Source organism: Nerophis ophidion, linkage group LG27 (genome assembly GCF_033978795.1).
Source record: "Nerophis ophidion isolate RoL-2023_Sa linkage group LG27, RoL_Noph_v1.0, whole genome shotgun sequence".
Lineage (NCBI taxonomy): Eukaryota > Metazoa > Chordata > Actinopteri > Syngnathiformes > Syngnathidae > Nerophis > Nerophis ophidion.
Window position 1 is genome coordinate 10035752 of NC_084637.1, and position 24895 is coordinate 10060646.

Consider the following 24895-nt stretch of genomic DNA (forward strand, 5'->3'; position numbering starts at 1 on the left):
AAAGCACTGACCATACACGTGCTTATACTGCCACCTGCTGTTCATTCAATGCAAATGCATATGCAAATAATCATTTATGTTGATATCTTTTGATAAACAAGCCAACGTGGAGCAGCAAGATCATCGAGACCATTCTGAGGAATCATGGCGGTGAGATTGTATGAAGAAAGCGACCATGCTGCTGCTTACCTGCAGTACAGAGTGACTCCCACGGAAATGATCACAAGGATTATGGACTTCATGAAACCAAAGGTATGTTTGTAAATGTGAACACGCACTCGGATGACTTCATGTAACCTTTTCGATTTCAGCTGGTGTACTTTGGGATGCACAAATTACATTAAAAGATCACATATTTGATGTTGCATGTATGTTTATGCATATATGTATATGTACATGTATATGTATATGTATATGTATACATACACATACACTTGTAAAGAAAATAATGTCATGGCTGTCTTGAGTTTCCAATCATTTCTACAACCCTTACTTGTTGGTCACAAAAAAACATTAATGAAGTTTTTTTTTTTATGAATTTATTATGGGTCTACTGAAAATGTGACCAAATTTAGCTGGGTCAAAAGTATACATACAGCAATGTTAATATTTGGTTACAGGTCCCTTAGCAAGTTTCACTGAAATAAGGCGCTTTTGGTAGCCATCCACAAGCTTCTGGTTGACATTTTTGACTGCTCCTCTTGACAAAATCGGTGCAGTTCAGCTAAATGTGTTGGTTTTCTGACATGGACTTGTTTCTTCAGCATTGTCAGGACTTTGGGAAGGCCATTCCAAAATCTTAATTCTAGCCTGATTAAGCCATTCCTTTACCACTTTTGACGTGTGTGTTTAGGGTCATTGTCTTGTTGGAACACCCATCTGCGCCCAAGACCCAACCTCCGGGCTGATGAATTTGGAGGTAATTGTCAGGTTTGTACCTGACAGCTTGGTCATATTTTAGTTTTTCCTCTGTGTTTGTCTTATTTCCTGTCAGCGCTCTTATTTTGTCTTTATTTCCTGTGGTTATCCCTGAGGGTTTTTTTTTCCCTCAGTGGTGGCTGATTGGCACGGGGCCACACCTGGTGTCAATCAGCCAGATACTATTTAGACCTGCTTGTTCCTCCACTCTGGGCTGGATTATTATCATTACGATGTCAGGCTTGGACTGTGGATGTTTGTGCTTCCTCGATGCAAGGATGATGTGGGACGAGTCAGGCATGAATGTAAGTACATGTTATTTATTAAATAAACAAACAAACTACAAAAAGGCAAACCAAGGACGGGCTCTGTGGCGGATAATAATCTATAATAAACTTAGAACAAAACAGCACAATGGCATGACTATATACAAAAAAACAAAAGATACTGTCTATGGCATAAACAACAAAACTTACTCGGCGTGGACCAAAACGAACAACAAGGCATGAAGCAGATAAACGAGGGTATGAAGGAGGTGCGGAATGGGTTGCGTGTGTGAAGATCCCAGAATGAAGACAAGAAAAAGAGTGACTTAAGTATCTATGATAAATAGTGAATCGTGAGATCGACAGGCGGATCGGTGCGGCGTCTTCAGTAATGCGGACGTTGTACCGATCCGTTGTGGTGAAGAAGGAGCTGAGCCGGAAGGGAAAGCTCTCAATTTACCGGTCGATCTACGTTCCAATCCTCACCGATGGTCATGAGCTTTGGGTCATGACCGAAAGGATAAGATCACGGGTACAAGCGGCCGAATTGAGTTTCCTCCGCCGTGTGGCGGGGCTCTCCCTTAGAGATAGGGTGAGAAGCTCTGTCATCCGGGAGGGACTCAAAGTAAAGCCGCTGCTCCTCCACATCGAGAGGAGCCAGATGAGGTGGTTCGGGCATCTGGTCAGGATGCCACCCGAACGCCTCCCTAGGGAGGTGTTTAGGGCACGTCCGACCGGTAGGAGGCCACGGGGAAGACCCAGGACACGTTGGGAAGACTATGTCTCCCGGCTGGCCTGGGAACGCCTCGGGATCCCCCGGGAAGAGCTAGACGAAGTGGCTGGGGAGAGGGAAGTCTGGGTTTCCCTGCTTAGGCTGTTGCCCCCGCGACCCGACCTCGGATAAGCGGAAGATGATGGATGCATGGATGGATGGATAAATAGTGAAAACAGGTGTGAGGCTGAGGACAGGGACGTGACATGACAGGTAAAAAGTAATGAGTTGGCATGGAGAGGAAAACAAAACAGGAAGTGCCAAGACAGAATTTAAATGTACTAAAAACTAAACATAACCTGACCAAAACATAAACTTACAGGCGTGACATACGACTTGTATCTCCGACCGTTTGTACATGAACCTGTAGCTGTTTGCAGCCTGCTGTCTTTTTTGTTCCTCGTCTTCTAGTTCCTGTTCCTGGCATCCTGTTTCCTGTCTCCGAGATCCTGGTTTGTTTTTTGCCTTAATTTTTTAAGATTAAATTATGTTTTCCTGCTCGATGCCTGCCGTCATCTCTGCTTCTTGGGGTTCGTCACCAACACACTGTGACAGTAATCCTCCTTTTCCATTGTCCCATTTACTCTCTGTAAAGCACCAGTTCCCTTGGCAGCAAAACAGGCCCAGAGCATAATACTACCACCACCATGCTTGACAGTACATATGGTGTTCCTGGGATTAAAGGCCTCACCTTTCCTCCTCCAAACATATTGCTGGGTATCGTGGCCAAACAGCTCATTTTTTGTTTCATCTGACCACAGAACTATCCTCCAGAAGGTCTTCTCTTTGTCCGTGTGATCAGCAGCAAACTTTAGACGAGCCTTAAGGTGTCGCTTCCGGAGCAAGGGCTTCCTTCTTGCATGGTAGCCTCTCAGTCCATGGCGTTGCAAAACACGCTTGACTGTGGACACTGAGACCTGTGTTCCAGCAGTTTACGATTCATTGCAGACCTGCTTTTTGGTGGTTCTCGGTTGACCAATTTTCTCTAACCAGCAGGTAATAGCTTGCATTTTCCTCCTGATCGTGGCAGTGACAAAACTGTGCCATGCACTTTATACTTGCGAACAATTGTCTGCACTGTTGCTTTTGGGACATTAAGATGCTTTGAAATGGCTCCAAGTGAAGTCAAGTCAATGATTCGTTTTTTTTTTCAGATCTGTGCAGAGTTCCTTTGATTTTCCCATTGTTGCGTTTGTAACCGCGTCTGATGACTGCATCGCATGAGCCCTATTTAAATGCGCCCAGAGAAGTCAACAGGTGCGGTCAATCATAATCACTCACATGAAGTTAAGAGGCTATGTCATGTAGCTAATTTGATTGGATTGTCACTTTTCTACATCACCAAAATTGACGATGTATGTTACTGTATGTATACTTTTGACCCAGCTTTATCAGTAGGCCTATAATAAATGTATAAAAGAACCAAACTTTATGAATGTTTTTTTGTGACCAACAAGTTTGTGCCCAAATCACTCTATCATAAAAAAATAAGAGTTGAAGAAATTACTGGAAACTCAAGACAGCCATGACTTTATGTCCTTCAAAAGCGTATGTAAACTTTGGACCACGAATGTATATCTATTTTATTTTAGGTGGAACAGAAGTTTAACCTTGCAGTGGATGTTGGATGTGGTTGCGGGCGGGGGACCATACTCTTGGCCCCCTTCTTTGACCAGGTTGTTGGGACAGACATTAGTCCTGCCCAGCTGGACGTGGCTCAGGCTAATAGTGCGTGTCCAAATGTGACGTACAGGTGAGGCATAATTAGGACTGGTCCAGGTGGAATGCAGTTAATTGAAATTTTAGAACAGGTGCAGTTCAACTTGACATGTACAAGTTGAACTGCGGCTGTCTTGTACGCTTCTGATTAAAGAAAACCCTTGCGTGGTTTTGAAACTTTCGCAACCAGGCAACCTATTACGTGTGTAAATGTCGACATACTGGTACAGAATATGTAAATAAATACATATTATTAATAATAATGTTACTATTATTATTAAGAAACAGCAGAATTATACTAATAAGTACAACATAAAAAGGGATTTATGCTGCCTATTCTGATACCATCCATGAGTGAGATCGAGCGATACCAACCACATGTAGCCTACAAACTGTCATTTTTTTCTTTTTACTCATGCTGCGTAATATTGACAGTTTAAAAATACCTGCAACTTACTTAGGTTAGTTCCTTGTTATTTTATCATATATGGGCAAATCAAAGTAAATAGTACACAATAAAAAAAGCAAAAACTTCCATCTGTCATGTTTTGTGGTCACGTTCTGTTTGGTTGTGCACTCATTGTGCACTCTTGTTTGTTTTTGTCACCATGACAACTCATGCACCTGTTAATCACCACAGCCCCATTTAAGCCTGTAGTTGCCAGGCAGTCAGCCTGGCGACATCACCCTCTATAAACCCTTGCTATCTTTGCTGATGATCCATGCCCATAGCTCGTTCTAAGTAAGTTTTTGTTACTTGTTATTTAGGTGAGGATAAGACTAAGATCGACCGGTAAATTGAGAGCTTTTCCTTCCGGCTCAGCTCCTTCTTCACCACAACGGATTGATACAGCGTCCACATTACTGAAGAAGCCCCACCAATCCACCTGTTGATCTCACAATCCACTCTTCCCTCACTCGTGAACAAGACTCCTAGGTACTTGCACTCCTCCACTTGGGGCAGGGTCTCCTCCCCAACCCAGAGATGGAACTCCACCCTTTTCCGGGCGAGAACCATGGACTCAGACTTGAAGGTGCTGATTCTCAGCCCGGTCGCTTCACACTTGGCTGCGAGCCGATCCAGTGAGAGCTGAAGATCCTGGCCAGATGAAGCCATCAGGACCACATCATCTGCAAAAAGCAGAGACTTAATCCTGCAGCCACCAAACCGGATCTCCTCAACGACTTAACTGCGCCTAAAAATTCTGTCCATAAAAGTTATGAACAGAATCGGTGACAAAGGGCAGCCTTGGCGGAGTCCAACCCTCATTGGAAACGTGTCCGACTTACTGCCGGCAATGCGGACCAAGCTCTGACACTGATCATACAGGGAGTGGACCGCCACAATCAGACTGTCCGATACCCCATACTCTCTGAGCACTCCCCACAGGACTTTCCGAGGGACACCGGTCGAATGCCTTCTCCAAGTCCACAAAGCACATGTAGACTGGTTGTGTAATATTTGGTTTACATTTTTTACACGTAAACATGCCAGTGCCATCAAAAATGACACAAACACTTTGACTTTTGTTTTGATTACTCAATTTATTATTAAAACCCAGGAGAGATTCTCGCGGTAGCAGCCATCATTCCTCCGGCTGCCGCTGCTCCTTATGTGAGACGATCATTATGCATTATTTTGCATTCTAACTAAATAAATGGATCAATCACTAATTTCACCTTTATTGACAATGTGTTGTAGGTAATCAATCAATCAATGTTTATTTATATAGCCCTAAATCACAAATGTCTCAAAGGACTGTACAAACCATTACAGTCCTTGCGACTGGTAAGAAAGGCATGTATGCTAACCTGAAAGGATGCAAAAACCAGCGTAAAATTCGAGCACATTCTGTCTTTGAAACCCGAACCAAATGAAATGTAGGGCGTACAAAAATCAAGTTTAATGGATTTTTAAAAAATGCTCTGCGATGCTGGCTGGGCATGGTGATGCCGGATTCGTTTTTCCACTGATGCGTTCGGGCAAGAACAGAGCGAATGGTAAGAAATACAGATGTATTTAAAACACAGGTGCTAGGCATAAAAAGGCAAACAAAAGGCGCTAGCATGGGAGCTAGGGAAACAAACAGAAGCACTTACATTTGGCACAAAGGCACAAAAATTGAAAACAAACAACTAGCATGAGAGCTAAGGATAAATAGGGCGTAGCGCGAAAGTTAGCGAGTATAAACATTGACAGCAGTCGTCACTTGTTGCCATCCATCCATCCATTTTCTACCAGGGTTGCGGGGGGCGCTGGCGCCTATCTCAGCTACAATTGGGTGGAAGGCGGGGTACACGCTGGACAAGTCGCCACCTCATCGCAGGGCCAACACAGATAGACAGACAGCATTCACACTCACATTCACACACTAGGGCCAATTTAGTGTTGCCAATCAACCTATCCCCAGGTGCATGTCTTTGGAGGTGGGAGGAAGCCGGAGTACCCGGAGGGAACCCACGCATTCACGGGGAGAACATGCAAACTCCACACAGAAAGATCCTGAGCCTGGGATTGAACCCAAGAATGCGGGACCTTCGTATTGTGAGGCAGACGCACTAACCCCTCTGCCACAGTGAAGCCGTCACTTGTTGCATGAAAGCAAATTAGGATCCGAGCGTGAATGAACAGAAAGGGCTGGCTTAAATAAGGATGGTGATTAGCAAAACAGGTGTGCGTCTAAAAACCACGTCAGGGGAAAACAATACGTTACTATGGAAACCGACTAAAACAGCAACCAAGGACGTCAAACAGCAGAATATGATACAAAACTGGAACAAAACAAGAATATGGAATGATCCGGTTAGCGGATGATAACATGCTCTAGAGAATTTAAGTCCCTACCTTTAGTCAAAAGTGATTTATGACCCCCCATAAAACAATGATTTATGACCCCTCAAGGTCAAAGGTCAATGATTTATGAGGGGTCAAGTTCAAAGGTTAATGATTTATGAGGGGGTCAAGGTTAAAGGTCAAAGTCAAAGGTCAGGTTCAAAGGTCAGGTTCAAATGTCAAGGTCAAGTGGGTGTGGCTTACCCGGAAGAGGGTGGAGTTAAGACCTGCGGTGGGAGTGGTTAAACCAGGAAGAGGGTGGAGTTTTAAACAGAAAGAGGGCAGAGTTAAGACCTGCGGTGGGAGTGGTTAAACCAGGAAGAGGGTGGAGTTAAGACCTGACAGGGAACAGAGGAGGGATCAGTTTTTTTAAGAAAGCAATGTCATCTGAGCAGCATGTGACCATATATTTGATAGTTTAAATGTTTACGATCGTTTGAAACAACTTCCAGATTTCGATGTATTGATGGCTGGGAATGTTACGTGTGGAGATGTGGACACGCACGCACTTCACACACACACACACACACACACACACACACACACACACACACACACACACACACACACACACACACACACACACACACGCAGAGGAGGGGTACAAAAGGGCGGTGTAAGGCTTAGTCATTATTTGGAGCTTTATACGTTAGCGTAAAGACTTTGTTCGATTCGGTCATGATTAGTGAAACGCCTGTTTCGATTTATAAAAATAATAAAACTTACATTGACGCTCCGCAAAAAAGTCGAGTGTTTCTAAATCGTATTCAGTTTTCAGCTAAAAGAAAGAAGAGACGGAAGCCCTTTCTCGATATTTTCATCGTTATCTACCGTGGATTGGGAAGTTTTTGGTGGACACGCACACACGCACACACACGCACACACACACACACTTCACACACACACACACACACACACACACACACACACACACACGCACGCACGCACACACGCACACACACACACACACACACACACACACACACACACACACACACACACACACACACACACACACACACACACACACATTCGTACGCACTGAAACAACTTCCGTACCTCACGAAAACATATTTAAACAGATGGAAAAAACTATCGCAGAACACAGTGTCACGTAGCAACTGGTCTTTACGGTCGTTTGAATCAACAGGTCAGTTTGGGGGACAAAAGGAGGGTTCAGTTTTTACTGACTTCCCATCTGACAGTTTAAATGTTTATGACCGTTTGAATCAACAGGACACGCACGCACACACACACACACGCACGCACACACACACACACACACACACACACATACACACACACACACACGCACACACACACACACACACACACACACACACACCATTACCTCTGCTTTACCATGTTATTAGACATTGGTTTAACTCCATTTAAGCATTTAAACGTTAAAAGCATTGCACTTGTACGACGATGTAATACCTTTTTTTTTTTAACAGCCGATGACGACGAAGTGAAAGACGATGAACTTTGCTTAAACGGTCTTACAAAGTTGGAAGATGATTTTCGAGGTGTGTTTAAACCTTCAAATTATTTAATATTATGTGTATTCATTATTTAGTTTCATAGAGGATTTGCCGTAAGATCCTAACGCGATCGTTTTAACACAATCGCAGTCTGGTGAGTCAAATGATTCTCATTTTACAAGAAAAAAAACATGCGGTATACGATACATATATACATATATTTACTTACAGATTTTCCGTTTACATCTCTTGCTCACTGGTCTCCCTTAAAGCTGGCGGGTCCGTCAACGGCCGTTCCAGGCAGAGGAGAAGGCTTGATTGCGCCAAAGACTCCAGACATCGAATCCTTGCTCCGAGGGGAAATCATCGAAAACGACGGTGAATGTCCGACAGGCACCCGCTGTAAGTTTTTCTCGTTTTCTGTAAGCTTTTTAAGATTCTCAGGAGCTTTAAAGAGCTCCTCTCACTCTAATGTCTTTCGCTCAAATGAATTTCGCGCCTAAGGGGAATGGGCGGGGACTGATTCCGGAGGTGGGCGGTTGTTTCCGCCAAGCAACCTTCTGGTTGAAATGGAGTGTGGATCAAGATGGATCCCTACTCTATATTCTTTTATTTAACCCAATGTTTTTTAAATACGTGTATAATGCTTTATATCCTATGTGTTGTGAATTCCATCCTACAATATCTTCCAAGGAACCCAAAGAAATGTTACCACACCTCCCGCTTTATTTATTCTATAGATTACCTGAACTATTTCATAAACTAAATCTTGTCTTGTTTCTGATGCTATGTTTTTTTATGCTCATCAATGCACTGTTGGACTGCGAGCACACAACTACTTTCCTTGCTTTGTTTTCCTCTATCCAGTTAACTGCCATATAAATTGCTACCAATTCCCCCGTAAAAACAGATAGTTTATCACTGATTATTTTATTTAATACTATGTTTCCTTGTGGGATAACTGCTACAGCTCTTACCTTTTTTTTTTTTTATATAGTTTTTGATGCATCCGTATATATCATATCTCAATCCATTTTTCTATCCGGTAACTATTTAAATTTCTATTCTTTAGTAATTGCATGTTTTCTTTTGGGTTATCAAACATCCACGGTGGTATTGCAGGCATTGGTACCGTAGGACTAACTTTAATATTGTCAATTTTAACTTTATTACATATGTCTCCTATAATCCACCCAAAACTATTCTTTTTTGTTTTCTCTTTTTCTTGGCAGATTGGTAGCACTGGACAAGTCGGATATCCTTGCTTGGATCCTTTTAAAGTTGCCCGATAAACTGCTGAGAGTTGATCTCTCCTCTTGTCCAAAGGTTTTTCGTTCATTTTTACTTGTAATACTGGCACTAGGGTTGATGTAGTAGCTCCACAACATAACCTTAAAGCCTGTGACTGGATCCGGTCTATTTTCCCAAGTCATGTTTTTGAAGCAGATTGGTAAATAATGCATCCGTAATCAATAACAGATGGAATTAAAGTTATAAATATATATACATGTATTGTTTTCAACGTTAACCTATCAGCCCCCAATCATTACCCCTCAAAGACCTCATTATATTTAACACCTTTTTTACTTTTTCCCCTATTTTTTTATTTTCCGGAAGGAACACTCCTGAAGGAATAAATAAAGTACTATCTAATCTAATCTAATCAAATCTATTTTGCTGATGTGGGTTGACTAGTTCATATTTTTATCAAACCATATTCCTAAATATTTAAATACTTGTACCTCTTCTATATTTTCACCTTAGAGTTTTTATTTGGAGCTTGTTTGGTACTTTTGTCTTTGTAAAATGTATGACTTTTGTCTTTCCAACAGAGAATCTTAAACCTCAAGCCGTTCCCCAGTCTTGAACATTATTTACCACTTTGTTAGTTTTTTGATTATTTCTTTTGACTCTAAATAATATACTAGTCTTTCATTAATCTTTTTTTTTTTTCCATTACTTTTCCCCAAATTTATAATTTCCTGCCTCTTCCGGGTCTTACCCTGACTTGCATATTGGAATTGTTACCGCTAATTTTCCCCTCTGCCGGTCATTCTCCTTCTTCATATATCCTGTCATATCATTTCAAGACCACTTCTTTGACGATGCCACCTAAGTTTTTGATCATTTGATAACCCGCTAGGTCTTTCCCCGGTGACGTATTTTTAACCTTTTTCAAAATTCGAACCATTTCATTCAAAGAAAATGTCATATCCATAGTGTTGGTAAAGCTATTAACGTTGTCTTCCATCATTTCCCCAATATTTAAACTCATTGTTTTTTCTCTCTTTTGTTTTTCCACATTTCTCAAATTATCATTACTGTGCACTTTAACAAATGTTTTTGCTAAAGGTTCTGCTGTTTCTTTACCCGTGACTACATCTTCTTTGATAAATGTGGCACATCATCCTCTTTACCCTTCATTCCTATCTTTACGAATCGTTATATATCCTTTTATTATAAAGTTTAATTTTGGCTTCAGCCCTGTTTCTTGAATACAAATTATACGTGGTTTAGTTTTCATATTTTTAATATATCCCTTTAATTCATGTTCGGTTGCTATCAAACTTCTGGCATTCCACCGGACCATTAACAGGGTGTTGGAATGTGGTAACATGACTCCGTCACGTCTACTCTCCGTAGTACAGCTTGCACCCGGTACCAAGATAGTTCTTTCAACAACTTTGATGCTGCTTTGACAATTATTTTGATCTTCTCAGTCTTATTTTTACTTTCATTTTGTATCAAAGCTGAGTTGTGCTCTCTGGTTTATTTTGCAAATGAACCGACAGAACATGATCATGTACAAGACTCGCCTACCCACAATGCACTGCAACCCAACGCTCCTGGTCGGATGTTTTTTTCGGGGTTCATGGAGAGATGCGGTAAAGAGTGGTAGCCAAGACACACGGTCACACACGGTCACACACGGTCACACACGGTCACACTCGGCAATTATTTTGACCTGGGGAGCAGATTTAGAGGAAAAAATGTGTCTGGGGGGCCGAGATATCTGATTTTCAGGTACAAAAAACTTCACAATGACACAAAATAAACACAACAGTTAAACCTCACACTAAAAACAAGACATTGACTTGTACGTTCAAAAGACAGAATAGAACAAGTCAAGACATGCAATGCCATCTACAAAATGTTATGTAAATGTTAGTCATTACACACGCGGCTATGGTTTTGATGTATTTGTTACAGACATGTTTACGTCAAGTAACATCACATGGTTCCATTTGCACCTTTCAACAAATCTGAAAAGGAATATTAAGAAGTAAAACTTATATTTAATCCTACCTCTTCTCCGAGCACACGGTGACTGTACATACGGGTCGAAAAATGTTGACCTAATTCAGCATTTCTCAAAGTGTGGGGAATAGAGACATGACAGGTGGGGCTCGAGGAAAGGGAGGAAATTTTTTATTTTTGATTTTTTTTTTACTATGCTTTCATTTTCTATACACACTGTAAATCACTTTGTGATTCTGTCTGTGAAATCCGCCGTATAAATAAATGTAAATTACTTATTTTTCCTGTAGGCTTTAAATTTCTCGGCAGGAGCGAAAGTTTGACAGACATAGCAACAGTAACTTTTGCAGGCAGGGCTAAGAGGAACAAACTTTCGCGCGGATGGGTAGCAGGCTAATGTGCGAACCACAATTACACAAAATGGATACATTTGCAACTCGCACCTCAAAGGTCTGCGGAGAAACAAAAATATGACGGGTCTAATCAACCAAAAAGTCAACCTAAAAGAAAATATGGCGAAGGGTATCTTGCTCTTGGATTCACGGCAGCGGAGGTGGGGGCAGAGGAGAGACCCCTGTGTGTTCTTTGTCTAAAACGGCTAGCAGCAGACAGCCTGAGACCCAACAAAGCAAAGAGACAACTCGAGACCACACATGATGTCCAATAAATTGTTTTGTTGGGGCGATGGGGGTAGGTGGGCCTTGAGTCTAAAGTGCTGATGACAGAAAAAAAAAAAGTTTGAGAAGCCCTGACCTAATTGTACGGATCTCACTTTAAACGGCAAACCGATCATTTAAATGTTTTCACTTTGAATATGAAACGAGGAGTAAAATGTACAATGTACAATATTATCAATTATTTCACAAGGACATGTTTTAAGGATATTGTACAGTATAATTAAATCTAAAATGAATGTGATCACTTTCAGGATCATTTTATTTTTAGCCAGTAAACAACTGTTATGTACTTTTGAATCGGGTTTTCCCCTTTAAATAACAAAAATTATAGAATTTTACAATATTCATTATTATTAAATATTAAATGTGCCAACTAGTTTTACGGCATACATCATCCCCCCTTTACCCATTTGTTAAAAAGACGAAAGTTGATGCGAACGCCTACGTGCTGTCAGAAAACTAAAAGAAGAAGAATGCCTTTGTGCAATTACTGCTAATAAATCAATCAATAAAATGCATCAGTCAAATAGTACAGGCAACTTCGTTAACATGGAGCCACAGACAATTTCATTCAAAAAGTCCCAATTGCTAACATAAAGATACAACAACAAATAAAGGCAAAGAAGGCCTAGTAGGTAATTACAACAACAGACAAAGTATTAAAAATGTCGGTCCAATAACTGCACAGGGATGGGCAGAGCCAAAACATGTGTAGCAAGTAAGCTGGAGACTGTTGACACTGAAATAAGGCTATATGTGGCACAGATACAAGATTTATAAACTCTACTTAAAGCCCCACTTAAGAATTTTCAGTTTTGGTTTATATTGGCCGCACCAGTGAACCAAAGCGATGGCGTTTTCCCAAAAGCAAAACCACATTTACCATGAGGACTAGCGCATATAGCGTCCAACTGACACGATAATGCCACAATGATTCTGTATTACTGAACTTTCCACAGTAGGAACCTACATTCGTTTTCTACCACTTATTCCCTTTTGGGGACGTGGGGGTCGCTGGCGCCTATCTCAGCTACAATCGGGTGGAAGGAGGTGTACACCCTGGACAAGTCGCCCCCTCATTGCAGGGTCAACATAGACGGACAACATTCACACCAACCTACATATTTTACTCAAACCTTATATTTGCAGTTTGAAGTCACTGCATTGTTTTTTCCTTGTACAGTTCTTTTGAGTTTGTTGCGTGGTTGGTCAGTGTGGAACTGCAAAGTATCGCGCTGGTGGGTATTTATTGCTACCACACAAATTTCCAGTAGCTAAAATTAGTATTATTATTCTGATTTGAGCATTGAAAGTCACTTACTAGTTTAGCAGGAACAGATCCAAAGCAGCATTGGTCTAAAATCTCTTGTCTTTTGACCTCACGCAAGTTAGTGAAAGTCGTGCCATTGTTGATCCTTGATTGTCCCTCCCTTTTTTTTTTTTTTGAAAACCCGATTCAAAAGTACATAACAGTTGTTTACTGGCTAAAAATAAAATGATCCTGAAAGTGATCACATTCATTTTAGATTTAATTATACTGTACAATATCCTTAAAACATGTCCTTGTGAAATAATTGATAATATTGTACATTGTACATTTTACTCCTCGTTTCATATTCAAAGTGAAAACATTTAAATGATCGGTTTGCCGTTTAAAGTGAGATCCGTACAATTAGGTCAGGGCTTCTCAAACTTTTTTTTTTTCTGTCATCAGCACTTTAGACTCAAGGCCCACCTACCCCCATCGCCCCAACAAAACAATTTATTGGACATCATGTGTGGTCTCGAGTTGTCTCTTTGCTTTGTTGGGTCTCAGGCTGTCTGCTGCTAGCCGTTTTAGACAAAGAACACACAGGGGTCTCTCCTCTGCCCCCACCTCCGCTGCCGTGAATCCAAGAGCAAGATACCCTTCGCCATATTTTCTTTTAGGTTGACTTTTTGGTTGATTAGACCCGTCATATTTTTGTTTCTCCGCAGACCTTTGAGGTGCGAGTTGCAAATGTATCCATTTTGTGTAATTGTGGTTCGCACATTAGCCTGCTACCCATCCGCGCGAAAGTTTGTTCCTCTTAGCCCTGCCTGCAAAAGTTACTGTTGCTATGTCTGTCAAACTTTCGCTCCTGCCGAGAAATTTAAAGCCTACAGGAAAAATAAGTAATTTACATTTATTTATACGGCGGATTTCACAGACAGAATCACAAAGTGATTTACAGTGTGTATAGAAAATGAAAGCATAGTAAAAAAAAAATCAAAAATAAAAAATTTCCTCCCTTTCCTCGAGCCCCACCTGTCATGTCTCTATTCCCCACACTTTGAGAAATGCTGAATTAGGTCAACATTTTTCGACCCGTATGTACAGTCACCGTGTGCTCGGAGAAGAGGTAGGATTAAATATAAGTTTTACTTCTTAATATTCCTTTTCAGATTTGTTGAAAGGTGCAAATGGAACCATGTGATGTTACTTGACGTAAACATGTCTGTAACAAATACATCAAAACCATAGCCGCGTGTGTAATGACTAACATTTACATAACATTTTGTAGATGGCATTGCATGTCTTGACTTGTTCTATTCTGTCTTTTGAACGTACAAGTCAATGTCTTGTTTTTAGTGTGAGGTTTAACTGTTGTGTTTATTTTGTGTCATTGTGAAGTTTTTTGTACCTGAAAATCAGATATCTCGGCCCCCCAGACACATTTTTTCCTCTAAATCTGCTCCCCAGGTCAAAATAATTGCCGAGTGTGACCGTGTGTGACCGTGTGTGACCGTGTGTGACCGTGTGTCTTGGCTACCACTCTTTACCGCATCTCTCCATGAACCCCGAAAAAAACATCCGACCAGGAGCGTTGGGTTGCAGTGCATTGTGGGTAGGCGAGTCTTGTACATGATCATGTTCTGTCGGTTCATTTGCAAAATAAACCAGAGAGCACAACTCAGCTTTGATACAAAATGAAAGTAAAAATAAGACTGAGAAGATCAAAATAATTGTCAAAGCAGCATCAAAGTTGTTGAAAGAACTATCTTGGTACCGGGTGCAAGCTGTACTACGGAGAGTAGACGTGACGGAGTCATGTTACCACATTCCAACACCCTGTTAATGGTCCGGTGGAATGCCAGAAGTTTGATAGCAACCGAACATGAATTAAAGGGATATATTAAAAATATGAAAACTAAACCACGTATAATTTGTATTCAAGAAACAGGGCTGAAGCCAAAATTAAACTTTATAATAAAAGGATATATAACGATTCGTAAAGATAGGAATGAAGGGTAAAGAGGATGATGTGCCACATTTATCAAAGAAGATGTAGTCACGGGTAAAGAAACAGCAGAACCTTTAGCAAAAACATTTGTTAAAGTGCACAGTAATGATAATTTGAGAAATGTGGAAAAACAAAAGAGAGAAAAAACAATGAGTTTAAATATTGGGGAAATGATGGAAGACAACGTTAATAGCTTTACCAACACTATGGATATGACATTTTCTTTGAATGAAATGGTTCGAATTTTGAAAAAGGTTAAAAATACGTCACCGGGGAAAGACCTAGCGGGTTATCAAATGATCAAAAACTTAGGTGGCATCGTCAAAGAAGTGGTCTTGAAATGATATGACAGGATATATGAAGAAGGAGAATGACCGGCAGAGGGGAAAATTAGCGGTAACAATTCCAATATGCAAGTCAGGGTAAGACCCGGAAGAGGCAGGAAATTATAAATTTGGGGAAAAGTAATGGAAAAAAAAAAAAGATTAATGAAAGACTAGTATATTATTTAGAGTCAAAAGAAATAATCAAAAAACTAACAAAGTGGTAAATAATGTTCAAGACTGGGGAACGGCTTGAGGTTTAAGATTCTCTGTTGGAAAGACAAAAGTCATACATTTTACAAAGACAAAAGTACCAAACAAGCTCCAAATAAAAACTCTAAGGTGAAAATATAGAAGAGGTACAAGTATTTAAATATTTAGGAATATGGTTTGATAAAAATATGAACTAGTCAACCCACATCAGCAAAATAGATTTGATTAGATTAGATTAGATAGTACTTTATTTATTCCTTCAGGAGTGTTCCTTCCGGAAAATAAAAAAATAGGGGAAAAAGTAAAAAAGGTGTTAAATATAATGAGGTCTTTGAGGGGTAATGATTGGGGGCTGATAGGTTAACGTTGAAAACAATACATGTATATATATTTATAACTTTAATTCCATCTGTTATTGATTACGGATGCATTATTTACCAATCTGCTTCAAAAACATGACTTGGGAAAATAGACCGGATCCAGTCACAGGCTTTAAGGTTATGTTGTGGAGCTACTACATCAACCCTAGTGCCAGTATTACAAGTAAAAATGAACGAAAAACCTTTGGACAAGAGGAGAGATCAACTCTCAGCAGTTTATCGGGCAACTTTAAAAGGATCCAAGCAAGGATATCCGACTTGTCCAGTGCTACCAATCTGCCAAGAAAAAGAGAAAACAAAAAAGAATAGTTTTGGGTGGATTATAGGAGACATATGTAATAAAGTTAAAATTGACAATATTAAAGTTAGTCCTACGGTACCAATGCCTGCAATACCACCGTGGATGTTTGATAACCCAAAAGAAAACATGCAATTACTAAAGAATAGAAATTTAAATAGTTACCGGATAGAAAAATGGATTGAGATATGATATATACGGATGCATCAATAACTATATAAAAAAAAAAAAAGGTAAGAGCTGTAGCAGTTATCCCACAAGGAAACATAGTATTAAATAAAATAATCAGTGATAAACTATCTGTTTTTACGGGGGAATTGGTAGCAATTTATATGGCAGTTAACTGGATAGAGGAAAACAAAGCAAGGAAAGTAGTTGTGTGCTCGCAGTCCAACAGTGCATTGATGAGCATAAAAAAACATAGCATCAGAAACAAGACAAGATTTAGTTTATGAAATAGTTCAGGTAATCTATAGAATAAATAAAGCGGGAGGTGTGGTAACATTTCTTTGGGTTCCTTGGAAGATATTGTAGGATGGAATTCACAACACATAGGATATAAAGCATTATACACGTATTTAAAAAACATTGGGTTAAATAAAAGAATATAGAGTAGGGATCCATCTTGATCCACACTCCATTTCAACCAGAAGGTTGCTTGGCGGAAACAACCGCCCACCTCCGGAATCAGTCCCCGCCCATTCCCCTTAGGCGCGAAATTCATTTGAGCGAAAGACATTAGAGTGAGAGGAGCTCTTTAAAGCTCCTGAGAATCTTAAAAAGCTTACAGAAAACGAGAAAAACTTACAGCGGGTGCCTGTCGGACATTCACCGTCGTTTTCGATGATTTCCCCTCGGAGCAAGGATTCGATGTCTGGAGTCTTTGGCGCAATCAAGCCTTCTCCTCTGCCTGGAACGGCCGTTGACGGACCCGCCAGCTTTAAGGGAGACCAGTGAGCAAGAGATGTAAACGGAAAATCTGTAAGTAAATATATGTATATATGTATCGTATACCGCATGTTTTTTTTCTTGTAAAATGAGAATCATTTGACTCACCAGACTGCGATTGTGTTAAAACGATCGCGTTAGGATCTTACGGCAAATCCTCTATGAAACTAAATAATGAATACACATAATATTAAATAATTTGAAGGTTTAAACACACCTCGAAAATCATCTTCCAACTTTGTAAGACCGTTTAAGCAAAGTTCATCGTCTTTCACTTCGTCGTCATCGGCTGTTAAAAAAAAAAAGGTATTACATCGTCGTACAAGTGCAATGCTTTTAACGTTTAAATGCTTAAATGGAGTTAAACCAATGTCTAATAACATGGTAAAGCAGAGGTAATGGTGTGTGTGTGTGTGTGTGTGTGTGTGTGTGTGCGTGTGTGTGTGTGTGTATGTGTGTGTGTGTGTGTGTGTGTGTGTGCGTGCGTGTGTGTGTGTGTGCGTGCGTGTCCTGTTGATTCAAACGGTCATAAACATTTAAACTGTCAGATGGGAAGTCAGTAAAAACTGAACCCTCCTTTTGTCCCCCAAACTGACCTGTTGATTCAAACGACCGTAAAGACCAGTTGCTACGTGACACTGTGTTCTGCGATAGTTTTTTCCATCTGTTTAAATATGTTTTCGTGAGGTACGGAAGTTGTTTCAGTGCGTACGAATGTGTGTGTGTGTGTGTGTGTGTGTGTGTGTGTGTGTGTGTGTGTGTGTGTGTGTGTGTGTGTGTGTGTGTGTGTGTGTGTGTGCGTGCGTGCGTGCGTGTGTGTGTGTGTGTGTGTGTGTGTGTGTGTGTGTGTGTGTGTGTGTGTGTGTGAAGTGTGTGTGTGTGTGCGTGTGTGTGCGTGTGTGCGTGTCCACCAAAAACTTCCCAATCCACGATAGATAACGATGAAAATATCGAGAAAGGGCTTCCGTCTCTTCTTTCTTTTAGCTGAAAACTGAATACGATTTAGAAACACTCGACTTTTTTGCGGAGCGTCAATGTAAGTTTTATTATTTTTATAAATCGAAACAGGCGTTTCACTAATCATGACCGAATCGAACAAAGTCTTTACGCTAACGTATAAAGCTCCAAATAATGACTAAGCCTTACACCGCCCTTTTGTACCCCTCCTCTGCGTGTGTGTGTGTGTGTGTGTGTGTGTGTGTGTGTGTGTGTGTGTGTGTGTGTGAAGTGCGTGCGTGTCCACATCTCCACACGTAACATTCCCAGCCATCAATACATCGAAATCTGGAAGTTGTTTCAAACGATCGTAAACATTTAAACTATCAAATATATGGTCACATGCTGCTCAGATGACATTGCTTTCTTAAAAAAAACTGAACCCTCCTCTGTTCCCTGTCAGGTCTTAACTCCACCCTCTTCCTGGTTTAACCACTCCCACCGCAGGTCTTAACTCTGCCCTCTTTCTGTTTAAAACTCCACCCTCTTCCTGGTTTAACCACTCCCACCGCAGGTCTTAATTCCACCCTCTTCCGGGTAAGCCACACCCACTTGACCTTGACATTTGAACCTGACCTTTGAACCTGACCTTTGACTTTGACCTTTAACCTTGACCCCCTCATAAATCATTAACCTTTGAACTTGACCCCTCATAAATCATTGACCTTTGACCTTGAGGGTCATAAATCATTGTTTTATGGGGGGTCATAAATCACTTTTGACTAAAGGTAGGGACTTAAATTCTCTTGCTCTGTCAAACTTTCCAACCTCTTTCCACACTTCTGTAGGCAGTGTCCTGGAGAGGAACTACCATTCGAGTCAAACCGAGTTGACCTCCTGGTGGCTATGACGGCGGCGCATTGGTTCGACCGCCAGCGCTTTCTGAAGGAGGCCGACCGTGTGCTGAAGCCCGGTGGCTGCCTGGCCCTGCTGGGCTACATGATGGACATGGAGCTGGAATATGGCGATGCCACAAGTGCACTTAACAACATCTGTGGAGAGGTGATTTTTGAATTGTCTTTAAAGGGGAACATTATCACCAAACCTATGTAAGCGTCAATATATACCTTGATGGTGCAGAAAAAAGACCATATATTTTTTAACCGATTTGCGAACTCTAAATTGGTGAATTTTGGCGAATTAAACGCCTTTCTGTTTATCGCTCTGGAGAGGATGACGTCAGAATGTGACTTCGCCGAGGTAACACACCCACCATTTTCATTTTCAACACATTACAAACACCGGGTCTCAGCTCTGTTATTTTCCGTTTTTTGGACTATTTTTTGGAACCTTGGAGACATCATGCCTCGACAGTGTGTTGTCGGAGGGTGTAACAACACTAACAGGGAGGGATTCAAGTTGCACCACTGGCCCGAAGATGCGAAAGTGTCTGCCGCCAGACCCCCATTGAATGTACCAGAGTGTCTCCACATTTGACCGGCGATGCTAAGACAGACATGGCACAGAGATGTATGGATAACCTGCAGATGCATTTGCAACGATAGTCAACGAAATCACAAAGGTGAGTTTTGTTGATGTTGACTGCCAGCTAATCGATGCTAACATGCTATTTACCGGCGGTGCTAAAGCAGACATGGAACAGAGATGTATGGATAACCTGTAGATGCATTTGCAACTATATTACGTTGTCTTCCACCCACATTTAATGCGAAAAAAAACACTTACCAATCGACGGATTTAAGTTGCTCCAGTGTCACAAGATGCGAAAGTCCTGATCGTTTGGTCCGCACATTTTACCGGCGATGCTAACGCAGCTATTCGGCCATGCTATGGCTATGAATAGCGTCAATAGCTATTCGCTCAATAGCTTCAGTTTCTTATTCAATATTTTCATACTCCAACCATCTGTTTCAATACACGCGTAATCTGTTGAATCGCTTAAGTCGCTGAAATCCGAGTTTGAATCCGAGCTAATGTCACTATATCTTGCTGTGGTATTCCCATTGTTTGTTTACATTGGCAGCACTGTGTGACGTCACAGGGAAATGGCCAGTGTCTTCGCAGAGAGCCGAAAATAAGGCACTCTAAAGCTTTATTTAGGGATATTCCGAGACCGGTAAAATATTGAAAAAAACTTCAAAAAATACAACAAGCCACTGGGAACTGATTTTTATCGTTTTCAACCCTTTTGAAATTGTGATAATGTTCCCCTTTAACTGTGGCCAACAGTGGACCTCGGAAGTATAGGTGGGGAAACTAATCGATTCTCCGATCCATAACGATTGGAACAACATTCATGCTGAAAATATGGACTAATGTCCAAATATTGATTATTTACGTATGTCAAAGGCCTACTGAAACCCACTACTACTGACAACGCAGTCTGATAGTTTATGTATCAATGATGAAATATTAACATTGCAACACATGCCAGTACGGCCAGTTTAGTTGACTAAATTGCAATTTTAAATTTCGGATGTATCGTCCTAAAACGTCGCGGTATTGATGACGCGTGCTCGTGACGTCACGCATTGTAGAGGACATTTTGGTCCAGCACCGTTCACAGCTATATGTCGTCTCTTTTCATCGCATAATTCCACAGTATTCTGGACATCTGTGTTGCTGAATCTTTTGCAATTTGTTCAATTAATAATGGAGACGTCAAAGAAGAAGGATGTAGGTGGGAAGCGGTGTATAGCGGCCGCCTTTAGCAACACAAACACAGCCGGTGTTTCCTTGTTTACATTCCCGAAAGATGACGGTGAAGCTTTACAATGGAACCATCCGCTTGGGATGGTTTCCTGTGGACGGGACTCTCGCTGCTGTCTTGGATCCACTTTGAACTGAACTCTCGTGGCTGTGTTGGAGCCACTATGGATTGAACTTTCACAGTATCATGTTAGACCCGCTCGACAACCATTGCTTTCGGTCAACTTGGGGGGGGGGGGGGTTGCCCACATCTGAGGTCCTCTCCAAGGTTTCTCATAGTCAGCATTGTCACTGGCGTCCCACTGGATGTGAATTCTCCCTGCCCACTGGAAGTGAGTTTTCTTTGCCCTTTTGTGGGTTCTTCCGAGGATGTCGTAATCGTAATGGTTTGTACAGTCCTTTGAGACATTTGTGATTTAGGGCTATATAAATAAACATTGAATGATTGATTGATTGAACAGAGCGGTCAAGCGAACATGGTTCCCTACCACATTTCAATCGGCAGGTTTCGGTGTGAAAATGGTGGTAATAAATCGGCTCTTGCCGTAGACATGAGCGGAGAGCTTACGTCGTTCCTCCTGCACCTTTCAAAGAGGCAGCTGCGGACTCTCTTGCTTCCTACTACCGGCCGCCCCCGACAATCGGATGCTTTCACCGTGGAGGAGGGAAAAAAAAAAATCTCAGCCCGGCTGCCTTCGCCTCATCGAGAAACGTGGCTTCCCTCGGAGACACTGGCGGTTACCACACCTGCCCGACTTTCAAGTTGTACAGGTACGACCATATTATCTCACTAAAACCAGGGGACGGTGTGGCGCAGTGGGAGAGTAGCCGTGCGTAACCCGAGCGTCTCTGTTTCAAATCCCCACCTAGTACCAACCTCGTCACGTCCGTTGTGTCCTGAGCAGGACACTTCACCCTTGCTCCTGATGAGTGCTGGTTAGCGCCTTGCATGGCAGCTCCCTTCATCAGTGTGTAAATGTGTGTGTGAATGGGTAAATGTAGAAGTAGTGTCAAAGCGCTTTGAGTACCTTGAAGGTAGAAAAGCGCATACAAGTACAACCCATTTATCATTTATTTATTTAAAACACCAGTAACACAATAAGCAGGTAAGGGATTTTCCAGAATGATCCTAGTAAATTTGTCTAATAACATCTGAATCGCTCTGCCGTCTAGTTTTTTAGTTGTTTTTTTTTCTAGTCCTTCACTCTCACTTTCCTCATCCACGAATCTTTCATCCTCGCTCAAAATAATGGGGAAAATGTCGCTTTCTCAGTCCGAATCGCTCTCGCTGCTGGTGGCCATGATTGTAAACAATATGAGGATGTGAGGAGCTCCACAACCCGTGACGTCACGCGCACATCGTCTGCTACTTCCGGTACAGGCAAGGCTTTTTTATTAGCGACCAAAAGTTGCGAACTTTATCGTCGATGTTCTCTACTAAATCCTTTCAGCAAAAATATGGCAATATCGCGAAATGATCAAGTATGACACATGGAATGCACCTGCTATCCCCGTTAAAATAAGAAAATCTCATTTCAGTAGGCCTTTAAATACCAAGGTACATAACCCCAAAAAAGTGAAGTTGGCACATTGTGTAAAACGTAATGATCTGCAATTCCTTTTCAACTTTTCATGACTATTTACATTGTAGATTGTCACTGAATTATAATAATAATAATAGATTTTATTTGTAAAACAATAACTTTACGTTGAGCAAACAACCTCAAAGTCCCACAGTGTAAAAAAAATAGTAATAATAATAATAATAAAAAGATAAAACAAATAAATCAAATATAAAACTAGAAACAGTCCAATAGCTAGAACCAGGATGCATATCTATAAAAAGGCTTTTTTTTAAAAAAAGAGTTTTTAAGGCACGGCATGGCGCAGTGGGAGAGTGGCCGTGCGCAACCCGAGGGTCACTGGTTCAAATCCCACTGAGAACCAACCTCGTCACGTCCGTTGTGTCCTGAGCAAGACACTTCACCCTTGATCCTGATGGGTGCTGGTTGGCGCCTTGCATGGCAGCTCCCTCCATCAGTGTGTGAATGGGTAAATGTGGAAGTAGTGTCAAAGCGCTTTGAGTACCTTGAAGGTAGAAAAGCACTATACAAGTACAACCCATTTAACTTATATCCAGTCCTGTAGACCTCCAGCACAGTATTATCTCGATACACAAATGTGGAGACAGGTGCAGTAAAATATATGCTGTCTTGAAGGTCCCAATGAGCACAATGACCTGCATTAGCCGTGAATGGATGTTTGCAACCATCTTTTCTAGAGTTGGCCGGCGATCTAAACAGTGCATTCTGAAAAGACTGCAAAATCTGCGTGGTGACACACCCTGCAATATTTTTAGTAGTACGGTAGAAGTTTAACGTGCCTATTGGACTTGTCATTGGTTCATTGTTGAACTATCTTTTACCCTTATGTTTTGTGTCCTTTTAACTATTGTTTATGATTAGTTTTATGCAGTCTTGCGACCCTTCCGAGACCCTCATCTGGGCTCCTCTTCTTCAAAGATCTACTTGGACATGTTTGAATCCTGCTCCTACACGGACAAAGAGTGGTGAGTTTCTCAGATGTCCGATCCATCCTGGAACATATTCGCAGCTGTATTTTAAACGGTTTATTTTTCCCTCCAGGAATGGCTGTCTAAGACTTAAAAGGACGGTAACGGTGAACGGTTATATCGGCATGGTGGAGACGTTCACCAACTACAGGAAACTGAAGCAGCAGGACGCCGCAGAGGCCAAACTTCTTTCTGACAATATCAGGAACAAGTGAGACATAAACACGCTCCTCCTGTTTCACCTTGAGCTTTGAACTTCTCCACCTCCCGTCCATTTAACGTCTTACTTATGAAATGCTTAAGGCTCTGGGGCGGTTTAGCTCGGTTGGTAGAGTGGCCATGCCAGCAACTTGAGGGTTGCAGGTTCGATTCCCGCTTCCGCCATCCTAGTCACTGCCGTTGTGTCCTTAGGCAAGACACTTTACCCACCTGCTTCCAGTGCCACCCACACTGGTTTGAATGTAACTTAGATATTGGGTTTCACTATGTAAAGCGCTTTGAGTCACTTGAGAAAAAAAGCGCTATATAAATATAATTCACTTCAATTCACTAATTCACTCATGGCCAAGCATTTTCCCACTGAAGTGATGGTGGGAAAAAAATGGATTGATACAATAGAATAACAACTAATGACACATGATGAAACTATGGCACTGTTATTATTAATTAGTAACCATATATTGCAGTGCTTTGTTGTTTTCATTTCACAGCAGTCATACTGTCAGGTTCAAACACTCTATTAATCAGACAAGAAGCAAGGAACCATGCAGAGACAGTGTTCAATTTAGCTCATGAGGAGAACGCATGGCGCTGCACACTTAGTCACAGTCTCACCCTACGCTCTAAGGTACAGCTCCCGCGTCCCTCTATTCATTCAGGAGTTCCACAGTCAACATCACTGAGGCCGCTTCTAAAAGGAGTGGTCACATATAATATGCAAAGCAGGTTCAGTACGCACAATACGTGACGGAATGTGCTGAGGGCCTTGTGATTTCCTTGTTTCTGCTTCGTCTACGTGCTGTCATCTTATCTTCGTTGAGGTCCTTGAAGTCTAACGACTTCTAAAAAACAAAGATCTAAAAAAAATCTATGGCTGAGGCCACCTTTCAGACAAGAAGTTTTGTCCTTTACACATATAAAAAAAAATGCAGCTTGAGCACAATAGCTAATAACTATAGCAACGGACTTTAAGCATACTAAAGTTGTGCGATAATATATATGTACATGATTATTCTAACACATACTGACCTTCTAGATGTTTTTCAACATCATGATAGTCTTCTAGACATGAAATAACACCGTCAA

General features: G+C 41.3%; 1 protein-coding gene across 1 annotated transcript in view; it reads left to right on the top strand.

Annotated features, from left to right (window-relative positions):
• The window catches only part of LOC133544327 (uncharacterized), a 58731-nt gene that overhangs the window by 32116 nt on the left and 1720 nt on the right, over positions 1-24895 (top strand). Inside the window, exons 2-6 of the mRNA XM_061889536.1 lie at positions 102-252; positions 3549-3709; positions 19137-19350; positions 23484-23587; positions 23664-23801. Coding sequence (XP_061745520.1) covers positions 145-252; positions 3549-3709; positions 19137-19350; positions 23484-23587; positions 23664-23801 — 725 coding nt within the window. The 5' untranslated portion in view covers positions 102-144. The remainder of the gene's footprint in view (positions 1-101; positions 253-3548; positions 3710-19136; positions 19351-23483; positions 23588-23663; positions 23802-24895) is intronic.